General features: G+C 35.2%; 1 protein-coding gene across 1 annotated transcript; it reads right to left on the minus strand.

The window, feature by feature from the left end:
* Positions 1-9,134: 9,134 nt before the first annotated feature.
* LOC141299039 (uncharacterized) lies at positions 9,135-11,077 on the minus strand. Its single transcript, XM_073829314.1, has 2 exons — positions 10,938-11,077; positions 9,135-10,066 (listed from the first exon to the last, which is right to left on the minus strand). The coding sequence occupies exons 1-2, from the start codon at positions 11,020-11,022 to the stop codon at positions 9,135-9,137; spliced, it is 1,017 nt and encodes a 338-aa protein (XP_073685415.1). The 5' UTR covers positions 11,023-11,077.
* Between the last annotated feature and the right edge of the window lie 7,820 nt (positions 11,078-18,897).

The following is an 18,897-nucleotide window of genomic DNA, read 5'->3' on the forward strand; positions in this document are numbered from 1 at the left end:
CATATACACACCTGAGAAACTGATACAAAGTGATATTCAGGAGCTGTTCAACATCAAGTGGAGTCCACAAGGCAGCAATACCAGAGACAGGGAGGAGGACACCATCTTTCTCTGGGAGTGTTGGCTGATGTCTATTGAATGTAAGCAATATAAATTATTTTTGCCAAAAAGCATTGTGCAGAATGCAGAATGTAAACGTTTTGTACTATTCTTTCATTTTCTAAGATAAAGAGCTTGAAATTACCTTTGAAGAAGTTCTCATGTTTGCAACGGGAGCGGGGTTTTCCACTGGAATGCGAGATCCAGTTCTACGATCAAGAGCCAGGAAACCGGCGGGTTCCATAGTCCTCAACCTGTGCCCTTATTTTGTATTTGCAATAAAGTTCAAAGGTACAGCACGCACATCCAAAACAATAAAACTGGGTGCTGGGCAGACAAATAGTTGCAGAGGTAAACAATGAGTCCGCACACCAGAAAATGCTCCTAGCAATTTTAATAGTTGCTCACCACATGTGACGTTTCGGGCCCAAGCCCTTCATCAGACATGAAACAAGTGGGGAGACACACCTCCATATATACAGCCATGCATGATCACATGATCACATACTTCCATGATTAATCACATGACCAATCAAGTGAAAATGCAATTACCTCAAAGAAACAGATAAAAAATTCTATACCAACATTTGAATACAAAAATATATTAAACATATTGGAAATATATCAGAAACATACCTAAAGCATATTAGAAACATATTAGAAATATATTAAACATACATCAAAAGTACATTAAGTGGCTAAGAGAAGGTCTGCAGTGCTTAAAACATAACCTAAGAAAGTATTTTTTAAAATGTCTCTACCACTGTAGGCAGTAGTGATAGATAAGCAAGAATATGGATACATAAAGAATACCACAAAGGTGTGTTACATATATCCTCTATCAAGTCAGCAAAACGATAAGACAATATTTACAATCTTAACACAATGACAGGAGTTATTTACAGAAATTATTTGCAAAAATGATTTACAGAAATGATTTACAAAAATGGCCTCAGGTCAAAATCTTCATTCAACCCTTTTGGAGCTAAAGTGTCCAGGGTATAGATCCAGAATGCTTCTCTTTTGAGTAACAGGCTGTTTCACAAGTTCAATGCCACAATATCTAAGAGAGGAAACGTTATGAGAGGCTTGTGAAAAATGCACCGCTACTGGACTTTTGATGTCATGGTTACGAATATTTGATCTGTGTTCTGAGATTCTTGTTTTCAATGGCCTGGTCGTTTTTCCAACATAGGCCAAGCCGCACGGGCATTTAAGCAAATAGATAACATTCTTTGTATTACAGGTGATCACACCTTTGATGTCATAGAGTTTTCCAGTACGTGGGTGATTAAAGGTGGTAGTTTTATGTGTGAAGTTGCATTGAGGGCAGTTGCCACATCTATAATTCCCAGAGGGAATAGACTGCAAAAAATGTGGTGGAGTCAATGGTGGAAGATGAGCTCTCACCAACATGTTTTTGAGATTAGGTGCTCTCTTATACACAATGCGGGGTGATGTGGTGAAACATTTAAGTGCTGGATCAGAGTCAATAATGTGCCAATGTTTTTTAATGATGGATTCAAAATCTCTGCCAAGAGGTGAGTATTGGACAATACAGTTAACTCTAGACTCAGAAGGTCTGGATCTGATGTTATTGAGACAATCAGCTTGCGATATATTTTCAAAGCGATTACGTGCTTGGGTAATCCATTCATGTTTGTATTGTCTCTGTTGAAAACGTTTTTCTAAATCAGCTGCCTGGGCTTGGAAATCACTATCAGAACTACAGATCCGGCGAATGCGGCTGAACTGAGACAATGGCAGACTTCTCTTGAGTGGAATAGGGTGAAAAGATTGTCCATGAAGAATAGAATTTCTGTCAGTGCTTTTTCGGTACAGATTGGATCCCAGTCTATTCAATTCTCTATAAACAAGGATGTCTAAAAAGTTCATCCTATGCTTGTCATATTCCATCGTAAATTTCAAATGACAACTGTTAGCGTTGATAAACTCATGAAACTGTTTTAACTGAGTTTCAGAACCGGTCCAAATGAAAAAAATATCATCTATATACCTCCTCCAGTTGGAAATTGAGGGTAGATATGGATTGCATAGTTGATTCAGGATGATTTCCTTTTCAAGGAGTCCGCAGTATAGGGATGCAAAACTTGGGGCCATTTTTGCTCCCATGCTCGTACCTGACACCTGGAGGTAAAAGTCAGAGCCAAAAAGAAAGTAATTAGATGTGAGAACAATTTCAGTGAGGTCCACAATACAGGAAGTGCTTGGGATGCAGCTGGAGCGCTGATTTAAAAAGAATTCTACTGCCTTTAACCCCCCTTCAAAGGGTACGTTGGTGTAAAGAGACTCAATGTCCATAGTCACCAGGAAGCAATGTTCATCTGATAATTGAATAGATTGAATCATATTAACAAATTCCATAGAGTCTTTTACATAAGATGGAAGAGAAGTGACGAGTGGTTGAAGAAAATGATCCACAAATGCTGCAATTTTCTCTGTTAGAGACCCAATGGCTGCCACAATGGGCCATCCTGGGGGTACATTTGTGTAAGTTTTATGGATTTTGGGGAGAGTATACAAAACTGGAGTGACGGGAAAGTCTACTAACATGAAAGCATGTTCAAGTTTTGTAATTTCTCCTATTTGTAAAAGGGAATCCAACTTCCCCCTAATATGCTGTTTGAACTCCTGTGTAGGATTACAATTGAGTTTCTTATAGAAGATCGTATTGCTCAATTGTCTCTGAATTTCCCCATCATATGCTGTCCGGTCCATGATGACAACCCTTACGAAAATTAACCATGGTTTTACTATAGTAAAACTGTGGTTTACCATGACCATAGTAACCGCGGTTTTTTGGTGCGGTTTTTTGGTTTTAAAAAACCATGGTTCTAATACCATGGTTTTACTACGGTTATATTGTAGTAATACTATAGTAAAACTGTAGTTAACCATGACTGTAGTAACCACGGTTTTTTGGTGCAGTTTTTTGGTTTTAAAAAACCATGGTTCTGATACCATGGTTTTACTACGGTTATATTGTAGTAATACTATAGTAACACTGTAGTTAACCATGACTGTAGTAACCACGTTTTTTTGGTGCGGTTTTTTGGTTTTAAAAAACCATGGTTCTGATACCATGGTTTTACTGCGGTTATATTGTAGTAATACTATAGTAAAAATGTAGTTAACCATGACTGTAGTAACCGTGGTTTTTTGGTGCGTTTTTTTTTTTGGTTTTAAAAAATCATGGTTCTGAAACCATGGTTTTACTACGGTTATATTGTAGTAATACTATAGTAACCCTTGTCATAAATCCTATAGGATTCCAGTAGGAATTCTCTACAGGATTCCAGTTAGAATTTCTATCATATTTTGGAACCGTTCCTAAAGGATTCCATTAGGAATTGTCTTATAGGATTTTCTTATACAAGACATAATAATCATGTAGCATAATTTCTACAGGATTAATGGGTTTTATTTTAAAGCATCTTTCAAGAATTTTGAGGAATCTTAACTGTACACTTTTTTTTATAACACTAACTAATAGTTTAGTGTCTTGCAGTTTACTTTAACTCACCTCAATGTACATTCCAATAGGAATCCTATCATATTTTGGATCCGTTCCTATAGGATTTTGATAGGAATAGTGTTAGGTTTTTTTTTTTTTTTTTAGAAAACAGGATCTCATTAAAGTCCTGCAGAAATTATGCTACAGAATATTTATCTTTTCCCAAAAGAAAATCCTATAAGACAATTCCTATTCCAGTAACAATCCAGTACAAGTTTCTTAACAGAATCCTTTAGGATTCTTTGATAAGCAACATACAATGAACAACGTCTACATCAGGGTGATGTCAACAGTAAACTGAAAGTACTTTTTGTTAGTAAAACAAGAACAGTGGAAAAGTGCACCTTCAGATAAAAGTTTCCATAAAGACATGAACAAGCATCCAATTAGATCCCATAAAAAATCCTTTAGGACTGATCCTACAGAATATTTATGTCTTATAAGAATATTCCTATAGAAACGGTTCCAAAATATGATAGAAATTCCAATAAGAATCCTGTACAAAATTCTTATTGGAATCCTTTAGGATTTTTTGACAAGACATAAATATTCTGTCGGATGGTTTCTTTATGGGATCAAATTGGATGCCTGTTCATGTCCTTTTTTCCCCTTTTTGTAATCTAAAGTGCACTTTTCCACTGTTTTTATTTTACTAACAAATGGTACTTGCAGTTTGTCGTTTACATCACCTTGATGCAGCACACAGCTTTAGCGCAAACACACACACACACACACACACACACACACACACACACACACACACACACACACACAGAGAGAGAGAGAGAGAGAGAGAGAGAGAGAGAGAGAGAGAGAGAGAGAGAGAGAGAGAGAGAGAGAGAGAGAGAGAGCAAATACTACACTGGAGCAGTTCTAGACTTGAGTAAGGGAGGTAGATATAAAACTTAGAGGACACCAGATGTTGCAAAGAAAAATAACTCTTTACTGAAAGACCAAAAATACCAACAACAAAAAAAGCAACAAAAGGTAAAACACAGTCTTTTCTAAATTAGTAGTAGTTTAATTTAGCAAATCCACCTGGGCTGGATGATTAGTTAATAGTAGTTATAATTGAATCTAAAATTTAATTCTAAATCTAAATGTCCTAAATCTTTTTTTCTGTAGTAACCCTTTTTTTCTTCACAAGAAAAATAACAACTTTGTTGTTCTCAAGACAAAGCAAATAGACATCACAAATTATTTCCTTCATTTTTATTAAAATATTTGAAAAGGGAGAAATTAAGACTGCTGTCTTTTATAGTGTTCACTAGTCTAATCACACATTGGTGGATGGAGTTAGTGTAAATAGCCTCTGCCAACAACGTGTGCTATTTGCACTTAAAGTATAGTGACGCTACAAAGCCGTAAAGCACAACATTAATTAAAACAGCTACAAATGGTGGCAGAACAGTCACTACTCCAATGTTTTATACAATGAAAATTAGTAGCATAAACATATAACGTTATGACTATCATTAATAATATCAGTTATACAGATTCATAGCTTCTGACACATAGCTGTGCTAATCAGCAGATACAATCAAACGCAAGTTCAACAACTCACCAAGATCACCCAAAATTGTTGGTTTAGGAGACAGACCAGATAAATATTACTATTTCCTCATTTTTGGCGTCTTTGAAATCAAATTTGAACAAGTTAAACACCGTTAATCACTCGCTGCTTTTCCTTTTCGACCGTTATTTTCAAATGATGCGCGTTACAGTTGCAGGCGCGCTACATTCGGATTTCTTAAAGGGGCCGCGTCAGGACAATACCGTATATAGATGTTCATATTTCTGTGAATTCTTAGTCACATGTAATCAGTGGCGGTTCTAGACAAATTTTACTAGGGGGGCCAAGAAGGGGCCACTGTTTAACCAGAGGGGCACATTAAAAAATGACAACAAATGTTATTTAAAGATTATAAACTTTATTTTACTTTAAAATCAAACAAACATTTTAGGGATGCTCATATTGACCGTTTAACGGTTAACCGACAGTAATAATTTTAACTGATTATTACTATAAGTTAAACGTTTTTTTTTTGTTTTTTTTGTTTTTTACGTTTGCTGCATGGTGAAAGAAAAAAATAATGTTTACTCACGGGCGCATGTCGACACGTGCAGTGCGGCTGTTCAGACATATTTTGATGAGTAAGCACCTGCTTTACCTTCTCTTAGTTTGTGTAACTGATGTAGTAGCCTATATGCAACACGATGGCAATGGCGATATTGGGTTATCAGAGAGTGAATCCGTGAATAAATGTATTCAAATTCTGAATTAATTATAGTCTTAAAAGTGCGCGCTCCCCTTTACAATCACTGGAAAGCTGTCACTCATACATTACTGTAGTTCATCGCAATCTCTCAAAGTTAATAAAAAGTAATAAAATCACATTTACACTGTACAATTAATCTCTTATTTACATCATGTCTACACTTTCTTTGTTTTAATGAGAGAGTTCGCAGAGGTGTAGAATTCAGCAGAACTGAAACCAGCACTTTAAGTGGTGAGTGGATCGTAACATAGCTGCCTCTGATTGGCCACTGCGATAATGACATCAACAGAAATGTCTGTGATTGGCTATTGAACGCTGTGAGAACACGTTTATCCACGTATGACCACTGGATGAAAAGACCCCAACCGCAAATTGAAATGATTTTTGTGATGTGTTTTTGTCGCGGATCTAAGAGTTAACAGGCAGCGTCCCAGTCTATCCGTGTAGCATGTCCACATGAGTAAAAACTAGGTACACTGAGGTATAGGCTGGCCTGCTATATATTTTTATGTCCAACGAGAAGAATAAGAACGGTACCGTTCTTCAAAGCGCATAGAAGGATTCAGTGTGTTTTAGTTTTGTCATCTTAATTAGGTAGTTATTTAATTTATACATATTTAGTGTAGGCCCATTTATATTATTCTTTTTTTTTCATTCTGATTTTCTCTGTTCTCAGAAGCGCTGCTGATGCACGATAATTTGAGTATATATGAATGCAGTTTTTGTTGTTGCTCTGTATGCTGCTGTTTGCACGTTAAAATAAAACATCTGCTTGTATTTTTTATGTATCATCACAGATAATCGTGCATTCTATTTTTATTCTAAACAGGTTTATTATTCTAATTGTATCAGTTAAGGTTAATGTTCGGATAATGAGCAGCGGTTGTCGGTCAGGAAAATTAACTGAAATGAGCATCCCTAAAACATTTATTTTGTACAAGAGTGAGTGCAGGTGCAAAAGAGGTAAGGCCATAAAAATGATAAATACAGTACAGGGTACAAATACAGTGTGTCAATTCAATGTGAACAAAACTCCAGGGTACAACAAAGGGTACAACATTTTTGTTTACTGGGGCAAAAAAGGACGCTACGTCCCTTCCTCGTTTCATGATAACTATTAGAAGAAGAAATTTAGGGGCATGCATTGCCTTTCGTTTTTTGCTTAGATATGATTTTCAGATTTTCTATTAAGTTTTTGGTAACACTTTACAATAAGGTTCGTTAGTCAACATTAGTTAACTACATTAGTTAACATGAACTAATAATGAACTGCACGTATACAGCATTTATTAATCTTTGTTAATGTTAATTTCAACATTTACTAATACTTTATTAAATTCTTGTTAACATTAGTTCATGCACTGTGAACTAACATTAACTAACAATCAACAGCTGTATATTTTTATTAACTAACTTTAACAAAGATTAACAAATACAGTAACAAATGTAAAAGTGTTACCAAGTTTTTAAACATCTCGAGACCAGCCATTTACAAACTTGATTTCATTATCAGTGTGAAAAACAAAAGTAACACGGTTATGTGCAAGAACAACAAGTCACTCACGAGATGAAATTGTTTTGCTTACCTTCGACTCTTGCAACAGGAGAAATAAATCGTAGCTCCTCTATCCAAGAGTAGTTCTAATTGTTGCTGCAGTGTTTGTGTGCGCCGCTCTAATTTACCCATGTAAGTAGAACGATGCGTCGCATTAGTTCCGCTTTTGGCGCTCGTGTGTAAAATCATAATAAATTAATAATTTTTTTATTTGGTCAGCACGGGGGGGCCACAGGGGTGGCCAAGGACATGTCTACAGAGGCACGTGCCTCCCTTGGCCTCCGTGTAGAACCGCCACTGCATGTAATACATTTGAACTAATTCGAACATTATGAAATATCATATTTATTATCTTTGCCTTACTTTAATATTATGATATAAATAAATACATATTCTTTGTTTACATTTGTGTGTATTCATATAGGCTGCTATTTTGTGGGTTACCATAGTAAATTTTGTAGTTACTATGGTTTTACAACAAAAAACATAGTTTAAGTATGGTTATTGTAGCAAAACTATGGTTTTACAAAAAAAAACATAGTTTAACTATGGTTACTATAGTAAAACCATGGTTTATTTTGTAGTTACTATGGTTTTACTTCAAAAAACATAGTTTAACTATGGTTACTATAGTAAAACCATGGTTTATTTTGTAGTTACTATGGTTTTACAGCAAAAAAACATAGTTTAACTATGGTTACTATAATAAAACCATGGTTTATTTTGTAGTTACTATGGTTTTACTACAAAAAACATAGTTAAACCATGGTTACTATAGTAAAACCATGGTTTATTTTATAGTTACTATGGTTTTACTATAAAAAACTATAGTTAAACCATGGTTCATTTGTAGTTACTATGGTTTTACTTCAAAAACCATAGTTAAACCATGGTTACTACAAAAAAACCATGGTTAATTTTCGTAAGGGTAGGACTCTAGAAAATGTCTGCCAGCCCCCATCCAAGCTGACAGAGCTTGAGAGGTGAAAAGGTGAGGCAAAGAATGGCAGATAATTGCCAAATGCAGATGTGCAAAGCTTGTCACATCATACCCAAAAACACTTGAGGCTGTAAAGGTGCTATGTACTGAGTTAAGGGTATGAATACTTATGCAATGTACTTATTTCAGTGTTTTATTTTTAATAAATTTGTAAAATTTGCTTTGTCATTATTATGGTGTATGGAATGTAAATTGATGTGGGGGAAAAACTAATTTAAAGCAGTTTAACATAATGCTGCAACAAAACAAATTGTGAAAAAAATGAAGGGGTATGAATACTTTTGCAAGGCACTGTTGAGTTATAACTGTAATGCTTGTGAGTTCTTTCACAACTGATAACATTGAGTAGTATGTTAAATCTTTTAGGTGACTCACACTGCGGTCACATTGCAAAACATCTGACCTGTATCAGATTTACTACCACAAATGGCAGAAATTCCATGTGGTTTGTGCTGTTCACACTGTCATGACAAAAACAGATCTGAATCACAAAAAAAAAAAAAAAAAAAAAAAAAAAATATATATATATATATATATATATATATATATATATATATATATATATATATATATACACACACACACACACACACACACAGTTAATCACATGACAAACTGTAGTCTAATCACTCTGGTGTGATTGTACTGTACATATTAGGGAGCTACTCAATGTCCGTCAAATCTCTGATCAGGCTTTTCTCCAGTGTGAATCTTCATGTGTCTTTTAAGTGTTACTTTGTGAGTGAATCTCTTTCCACATTCATGACAGGTGAAAGCTTTCTCTCCAGTATGAGTTTTCAGGTGGACATCAAGGGAATATTTCTGTATAAAACTCTTTGGACACTGAGAACACATGAAAGGTCTTTCTCCACTGTGAATGTTTGTGTGTTTATCAAGGCTTGATTTTCGACCGAAGCTCTTTCCACATAGTTTGCAGGTGTAAGGTTTTTCTCCAGTGTGAAATCTGATGTGGGCATCAAGGCTGTGTTTTTGTGCAAAACTCCTTTCACATTGAAAGCATGCGTAAGGCTTCTCTCCAGTGTGAGTTTTCATGTGGTTTTGAAGTTTGTCTTTTTGAATGAAACTCTTTCCACACTGTTGACAGGAGAAAGGTCTTTCTCCACTGTGAATATTTGTGTGTTTTTTAAGGTTTGATTTTCGATTGAAGCTCATTCCACATAGTTTGCAGGTGTAAGGCTTTTCTCCAGTGTGAATGATCATGTGGGCATTAAGACTTCCTCTTTCAGTAAATCTCTTTCCACACTGTTGGCAGACAAAGGGTCTCTTTCCAGTGTGAACTCTCATATGGTAAGTAAGGTTTCTTTTTCGAATGAAACTCTTTCCACACTGTTGGCAGGTGAAAGGTCTTTCTCCAGTGTGAATTCTCATGTGGACTTTAAGGTTTTCCTTTCTGTTGTAAGTTTTTCCACACTGTTGGCAGGTTAAAACACTTCTTTTTATTGTCGTCTTTTGTGCTTTTGTTTCAGTATGTGAGCAACTATATGATTTTTCTCCAGCCATGAAATCATGTTTCTCAAGCTGGAGATCATCTTCCTTTTCATTGATTTCTTGACTCTCCTCTTTCAGTGTCATCAGGTCTAATGCAAAAAAGACAAATCCAAATTAACACCATTTTTAATTATTCAAAGCACAAACATCAAACCCAGCAACATTGAGATCTTAAACACACTAAACTATTAAAGGAGGAGTTACACGTAATCTCAAAACCTATTCTCATATCCTCCTACAGTGGAAGCATTTCGTATTAAAGACATGGATTTTTGTTTTTACATACTTCCTAATAATTTGTTTTTATTAGATTTAAATCATATTAAGAATTAGATAACATATCATATGATGTTCAGTTACAGGTTACTTGTGTGTTAACTAACCCTGCCTACTTAAAATTTCGTATTATCTTATTATTTTATCTAATTATTAAATAACAGCTGAAGAGAAATTTAACAGAATTAAATGTAAAATAAAAAAAGCATAATCCTCACTGTAAGAATTACAGTGACATTTTGACAGTTTTGCGTGTATATGAGCATTTAGGTATGCAGTATAAGATGAAATTGTATTTCAATTAATTGCCCAAATTTCTTGCAAGAAGTAAATAACTAAAAGCTTTCTGCCTCTTGACTTATTGGAACAGAAAATTGGCACAACAGATACTGCTGCATAATTAAGTGATTAAAGTGAATGCTTTTAATTTTAGAAGCAGATATTGGGTTTAATGTTACAGAACAGAAATGTTCAGGCTTATTCTGTATTACTGTTACAACCTAAAAGCATAATACCATAATAACAGGATTTTATTATTTGTCTGGTCATGTGATCTCAACATGTCTGTCCAAAAACTACTTTAATTACGACACTCATAAACATTCTCACAAAAATCATTCATTTCTGTAGAGCTAGACATTTCAAGGATAAAATCAGTTCAGCTTTGAGAATAAAAAACCCAACCTGTTTGTTCCTCAGTTTCTTCATGTTTGACTCTGAATGTTTCTTCAATCTTCATGTCTTCACTCTCCTCTTTAATAAACACCATCTTTATAATAGTGTGTCACGTGGATCTCAGTTGATTCAGGAGGGTTTTTCTGTCTTTGGACACTTTTGTCCTGTTTAAGATTAGAATAATTAACAGAAAGTAAACTAGATAAAAAGTTTGTTAGCAAACTTTAAGTTGGCTTGAGAAAGCCTAGCCAGTAAGTTTTAAGTAGTTTTAAAAGCTTTTAGTTTAAAGAAAGTTTAAAGGTTTTCAGTTTGAAATAGTTTTAGTTTGATTGATAAAGTTTGAAGATAGATAGGCTAGATAGATATAAATAGTTTGAAAACAGAAAGATTTATAGATATAAATAGTTAGAAGATATAGTTTGAATGTGAATAGATAGATATGAGGTTACTAGGGTACCCAGGGTGGTAGCATGATTAGCTAGTTGCTATCATGATTTTAGTAAGACTAGCAAGTCGCTAGCATGATTTTAGCATGACTAGCAAGTCGCTAGCATGATTTACCATGATTAGCAAGTCGTTAGCATGATTTTAGCATGACTAGCAAGTCCCTAGCATGATTATAACATGACTAGCAAGTCGCTAGCATGATTTTAACAAGACTAGCAAGTCGCTAGCATGATTTTAGAATGACTAGCAAGTCGCTAGCATGATTTTAGCATGACTAACAAGTCGCTAGCATGATTTTAGCATTACTAGCAAGTCGCTAACATGATTTTACCATGACTAGCAAGTAGCTAGCATGATTTTAGCACAACAAGCAAGTCGCTAGCATGATTTTAGCATTATTATAGCATGACTAACAAGTCGCTATCATTATTTTAGCATGACTAGCAAGTCGCTAGCATGGTTTTAGCAAGACTAGCAAGTCGTTAGCATGATTTTAGTATGACTACCAAGTCGCTAGCATGATTTTTAGCACGACTAGCAAGTCGCTAGCATGATTTAGCACAACTAGCAAGTCGCTAGCATGATTTTAGCACGACTAGCAAGTCGCTAGCATGATTTTAGCATTATTTTTGCACGACTAGCAAGTCGCTAGCATGATTTTAGCATTATTTTTGCATGACTAGCAAGTCGCTAGCATGATTTTAGCATGACTAGCAAGTCGCTAGCATGATTTTAGCATGACTAGCAAGTCGCTAGCATGATTTTAAACATGACTAGCAAGTCGCTAGCATGATTTTAGCATTACTAGCAAGTCGCTAGCATGATTTTAAACATGACTAGCAAGTCGCCGCTAGCCTGATTTTAGCATGACTAGCAAGTCGCTAGCATGATTTTAGCATGACTAGCAAGTCGCTAGCATGATTTTATCATTATTTTAACATGACTAGCAAGTCGCAAGCATGATTTTAGCATTATTTTAGCATGACTAGCAAAGTCACTAGCATGATTCTAGCATGACTAGCAAGTCGCTAGCATGATTTTAGCATGACTAGCAAGTCGCTAGCATGATTTTAGCAAGACTAGCAAGTCGCTAGCATGATTTTAGCAAGACTAGCAAGTCGTTAGCATGATTTTAAACATGACTACCAAGTCGCTAGCCTGATTTTAGCATGACTAGCAAGTCGCTAGCATGATTTTAGCATGACTAGTAAGTCGCTAGCCTGATTTTAGCATGACTAGCAAGTCGCTAGCATGATTTTAGCATGACTAGCAAGTCGCTAGCATGATTTTATCGTTATTTTAGCATGACTAGCAAGTCGCTAACATGATTTTAGCATTATTTTAGCATGACTAGCAAGTCACTAGCATGATTTTAGCATTATTTTAGCATGACTAGCAAAGTCGCTAGCATGATTCTAGCATGACTAGCAAGTCGCTAGCATTATTTTAGCATGACTAGTAAGTCGCTAGCATGATTTTAGCAAGACTAGCAAGTCGCTAGCATGATTTTAAACATGACTAGCAAGTCGCTAGCCTGATTTTAGCATGACTAGCAAGTCGCTAGCCTGATTTTAGCATGACTAGCAAGTCGCTAGCATGATTTTAGCATGACTAGCAAGTCGCTAGCATGATTTTATCATTATTTTAGCATGACTAGCAAGTCGCTAGCATTATTTTAGCATTATTTAAGCATGACTAGCAAGTCGCTAGCATGATTTTAGCATGACTAGCAAGTCGCTAGCATGATTTTAGCACGACTAGCAAGTCGCTAGCATGATTTTAAACATGACTAGCAAGTCGCTAGCCTGATTTTAGCATGACTAGCAAGTCGCTAGCATGATTTTAGCATGACTAGCAAGTCGCTAGCATGATTTTATCGTTATTTTAGCATGACTAGCAAGTCGCTAACATGATTTTAGCATTATTTTAGCATGACTAGCAAGTCGCTAGCATGATTTTAGCATGACTAGCAAGTCGCTAGCATGATTTTAGCACGACTAGCAAGTCACTAGCATGATTTTAGCATTATTTTAGCATGACTAGCAAAGTCGCTAGCATGATTCTAGCATGACTAGCAAGTCGCTAGCATTATTTTAGCATGACTAGTAAGTCGCTAGCATGATTTTAGCAAGACTAGCAAGTCGCTAGCATGATTTTAAACATGACTAGCAAGTCGCTAGCCTGATTTTAGCATGACTAGCAAGTCGCTAGCATGATTTTAGCATGACTAGCAAGTCGCTAGCATGATTTTATCATTATTTTAGCATGACTAGCAAGTCGCTAGCATTATTTTAGCATTATTTAAGCATGACTAGCAAGTCGCTAGCATGATTTTAGCACGACTAGTAAGTCGCTAGCATGATTTTAGCATTTTTTTAGCATGACTAGCAAGTCGCTAGCATGATTTTAGCACGACTAGCAAGTCGCTAGCATGATTTTAGCACGACTAGCAAGTCGCTAGCATGATTTTAGCATTATTTTTGCATGACTAGCAAGTCGCTAGCATGATTTTAGCATGACTAGCAAGTCGCTAGCATGATTTTAGCATTACTAGCAAGTCGCTAGCATGATTTTAAACATGACTAGCAAGTCGCTAACCTGATTTTAAACATGACTAGCAAGTCGCTAGCCTGATTTTAGCATGACTAGCAAGTCGCTAGCATGATTTTAGCATGACTAGCAAGTCGCTAGCATGATTTTATCATTATTTTAACATGACTAGCAAGTCGCTAGCATGATTTTAGCATGACTAGCAAGTTGCTAGCATGATTTTAGCTCGACTAGCAAGTCGCTAGCATGATTTTAGCACGACTAGCAAGTCGCTAGCATGATTTTAGCATAACTAGCAAGTCGCAAGCATGATTTTAGCATTATTTTAGCATGACTAGCAAAGTCACTAGCATGATTCTAGCATGACTAGCAAGTCGCTAGCATGATTTTACCATGACTAGCAAGTCGCTAGCATGATTTTAGCAAGACTAGCAAGTCGCTAGCATGATTTTAGCAAGACTAGCAAGTCGTTAGCATGATTTTAAACATGACTAGCAAGTCGCTAGCCTGATTTTAGCATGACTAGCAAGTCACTAGCATGATTTTAGCATGACTAGCAAGTCGCTAGCATGATTTTATCGTTATTTTAGCATGACTAGCAAGTCACTAGCATGATTTTAGCATTATTTTAGCATGACTAGCAAAGTTGCTAGCATGATTCTAGCATGACTAGCAAGTCGCTAGCATGATTTTAGCAAGACTAGCAAGTCGCTAGCATGATTTTAAACATGACTAGCAAGTCGCTAGCCTGATTTTAGCATGACTAGCAAGTCGCTAGCCTGATTTTAGCATGACTAGCAAGTCGCTAGCATGATTTTAGCATGACTAGCAAGTCGCTAGCATGATTTTATTATTTTAGCATGACTAGCAAGTCGCTAGCATTATTTTAGCATTATTTAAGCATGACTAGCAAGTTGCTAGCATGATTTTAGCACGACTAGCAAGTCGCTAGCATGATTTTAAACATGACTAGCAAGTCGCTAGCCTGATTTTAGCATGACTAGCAAGTCGCTAGCATGATTTTAGCATGACTAGCAAGTCGCTAGCATGATTTTATCGTTATTTTAGCATGACTAGCAAGTCGCTAACATGATTTTAGCATTATTTTAACATGACTAGCAAGTCGCTAGCATGATTTTAGCATGACTAGCAAGTCGCTAGCATGATTTTAGCACGACTAGCAAGTCGCTAGCATGATTTTAGCACGACTAGCAAGTCACTAGCATGATTTTAGCATTATTTTAGCATGACTAGCAAAGTCGCTAGCATTATTTTAGCATGACTAGTAAGTCGCTAGCATGATTTTAGCAAGACTAGCAAGTCGCTAGCATGATTTTAAACATGACTAGCAAGTCGCTAGCCTGATTTTAGCATGACTAGCAAGTCGCTAGCCTGATTTTAGCATGACTAGCAAGTCGCTAGCATGATTTTAGCATGACTAGCAAGTCGCTAGCATGATTTTATCATTATTTTAGCATGACTAGCAAGTCGTTAGCATTATTTTAGCATTATTTAAGCATGACTAGCAAGTCGCTAGCATGATTTTAGCATGACTAGCAAGTTGCTAGCATGATTTTAGCACGACTAGCAAGTCGCTAGCATGATTTTAGCACGACTAGTAAGTCGCTAGCATGATTTTAGCATTTTTTTAGCATGACTAGCAAGTCGCTAGCATGATTCTAGCATGACTAGCAAGTCGTGAGCATGATTTTAGCATGACTAGTAAGTCGCTAGCATGATTTCAGAACGACTAGCAAGGCGCTAGCATTATTTTAGCATTATTTTAGCTAGACTAGCAAGTCGCTAGCATGACTAGCAAGTCGCTAGCATGATTTTAGCATGACTAGCAAGTTGCTAGCATGATTTTAGCACGACTAGCAAGTCGCTAGCATGATTTTAGCACGACCAGTAAGTCGCTAGCATGATTTTAGCATTTTTTTAGCATGACTAGCAAGTCGCTAGCATGATTCTAGCATGACTAGCAAGTCGTTAGCATGATTTTAGCATGACTAGTAAGTCGCTAGCATGATTTCAGAACGACTAGCAAGGCGCTAGCATTATTTTAGCATTATTTTAGCTAGACTAGCAAGTTGCTAGCATGATTTTAGCTAGACTAGCAAGTCGCTAGCATGATTTTAGCACGACTAGCAAGTCGCTAGCATGATTTTAGCACGACTAGCAAGTCGACTAGCAAGTCGCTAGCATGATTCTGGCATGACTAGTAAGATAGATAGATAGATAGATAGATAGATAGATAAGGTTTGAAGATAGATAGATAGATAGATAGATAGATAGATAGATAGATAGATAGATAGATAGATAGATAGATAGATAGATAGATAGATAGATTGATAAGGTTTGAAGATAGATAGATAGATAGATAGATAAGGTTTGAAGATAGATAGATAGATAGATAGATAGATAGATAGATAGATAGATAGATAGATAAGGTTTGAAGATAGATAGATAGATAGATAGATAGATAGATAGATAGATAGATAGATAGATAGATAGATAGATAAGGTTTGAAGATAGATAGATAGATAGATAGATAGATAAGGTTTGAAGATAGATAGATAGATAGATAGATAGATAGATAGATAGATAGATAGATAGATAGATAGATAGATAGATAGATAGATAGATAGATAGATAAGGTTTGAAGATAGATAGATAGATAGATAGATAGATAGATAGATAAGGTTTGAAGATAGATAGATAGATAGATAGATAGATAGATAGATAGATAGATAGATAGATAGATAGATAGATAGATAAGGTTTGAAGATAGATAGATAGATAGATAGATAGATAGATAGATAAGGTTTGAAGATAGATAGATAGATAGATAGATAGATAGATAGATAGATAGATAGATAGATAGATAGATAGATAGATAGATAGATAGATAGATAGATAAGGTTTGAAGATAGATAGATAGATAGATAGATAGATAGATAGATAGATAGATAGATAGATAGATAGATAGATAGATAGATAGATAGATAGATAAGGTTTGAAGATAGATAGATAGATAGATAGATAGATAGATAGATAGATAGATAGATAGATAGATAGATAGATAGATAGATAGATAGATAGATAGATAGATAGTTTAAAGCTTAATTGAGTATCAATGGCTTCTAGCAGTTTACATTAAACACAGTTCAAACAGACATGGACTTTTGGTCAATGAAAGTCTATGGGACCTTTTTATGATTTTTAATATTAATTTTTAAGAAAACCATAACTCAAAACAGTCTGAAAAGATATAGCACACTAAGTCTGAACAGTATGAAGATCTGACCCGAGTTTGGAGTATGTAGCTTGAACGGTCTAGGAGGAGTAGGTGTCTAAATATTTTCCGCTCAGAAAAATAAGAAGAAGAAGAAGAAGAAGAAGAAGAAGAAGAAGAAGAATAAGTTTAAATAGGATTTCAGTAAGTTGGCTTTCTCAAGCCAACTTAATTACTCTCAAAATTAAATGCTAACTAAATCTCTATGTTTTTCATTTATTCAGTTTTGGCATTCAATTATTCATACATAACATTTCATAGATTACACTTTCATGAAAACATTCGCAGTTTGTGAAAGTTATCATTATACGTGTTTGTTTGTTGTCACTGAATGAGTCGATTCAAACGATTCGAATCACTGAATCATTTCTCCACTGATTTGGTTCAAATGATTCGGATTTTGTCTCACTTTCTACTTGAACCATGGACTGATTCACATTTAAGGAGCAAAATGAGTCGCACATTTTCTGTCATTCATATGAGGGTGCACTTTACTCGCAAAAACAACAAAGAAATTCAATGTTATATTTAAGATTGACTCGTTTATTTTGTATACCTTGTAAAAACGTTTAAATTGACACCAATTTGCATTGCTTAAAAAACTTAAAACCACAAACCTTTCTTCAGCAGAATCCCAACAAATGCAGGGCTAGGGTCGCCGCTTTATGACGTCACGTCACCAAAATAAAAGTCCCGTTTATACACTGATGTGTTTTATCTGCATTTCCACAATTATTAGCATGGTAAATCTAGGAACAATTTCCGTTTGTTAAATTAATGTACATTTACAACACTATACTTTGTGTTTTCTTACATTGACATTCATACCTAAAACAACTGCTGCAAGTGTTTCTATACAAAGTCTGAGGGAGTGACTGTAAATCTGACATAATACACTGTTTTGACTAATCAACCTCTTGTTATTTATTTACTTTTTCCCATTATTTGGAAAGTCACTGAGACACTATCATGGATTTTTTTTCTTTTGCTATAGTGGCGAATGAGAACACAAAAATGCAAAAATATTTGCTGCAGTTTACTTTACAAAATCGACAATAATGATCTTACTTTCTTCTTTTTGTAATATTGAAGCCTGTACTCCAGTAAATTCCTTTCTGTTATTTAATAATTTGTCTATTTTTGTAAATGTTTTAGGTTTGGTTAAATGTAACTCTTTGACAGAAAGGACAACATATTTAATAGGTAATTATATAAAAAATGCATTTAAAGCTAGAAAATGTGCCTGTCATTCTCATAAATTAATCTAACAATGCTTTTTTCTTTTATTTAAGAATTCCATGTCAATGAATGTACCTTTTTCTTCAGGGCCTTCCACGTTACCTCAGTAAAGATCCATCAGATTTATTCAAGTCAGCAGAGGTGGACTTACAGGTTAATATTATACCTTTACTTAAAATAATGGTCTATGTATATATGTTTAACCATGACCCTGTGTGAAATTTAGAAATTGAAAATTAGAAATCTAATTATGAGATAACAAATGCCACATTTTTTTTAAGTTTAATTTCACTGTTAAAATAGTCAATATTAAATATATCAAGGTTATATTTTCATAGAATCTTCTTTACATTATGTAGAATGATTAAATGTAGAATGCAGTAAATTGCAAGCAGGGTCTTAAGATACTTGTCCTCCCTACGTAATTTTCTGCAAAAA

Source organism: Garra rufa, chromosome 23, assembly GCF_049309525.1.
Source record: "Garra rufa chromosome 23, GarRuf1.0, whole genome shotgun sequence".
NCBI lineage: Eukaryota > Metazoa > Chordata > Actinopteri > Cypriniformes > Cyprinidae > Garra > Garra rufa.

Coding starts and splice junctions, on each gene's coding strand:
- LOC141299039 (XM_073829314.1), bottom strand. CDS start 11,022: ATGGTGTTTATTAAAGAGGAGAGTGAAGACATGAAGATTGAAGAAACA. Junction 10,067..10,937: donor AGAAACTGAGGAACAAACAG/GTTGGGTTTTTT, acceptor TTTTTGCATTAG/ACCTGATGACACTGAAAGAG.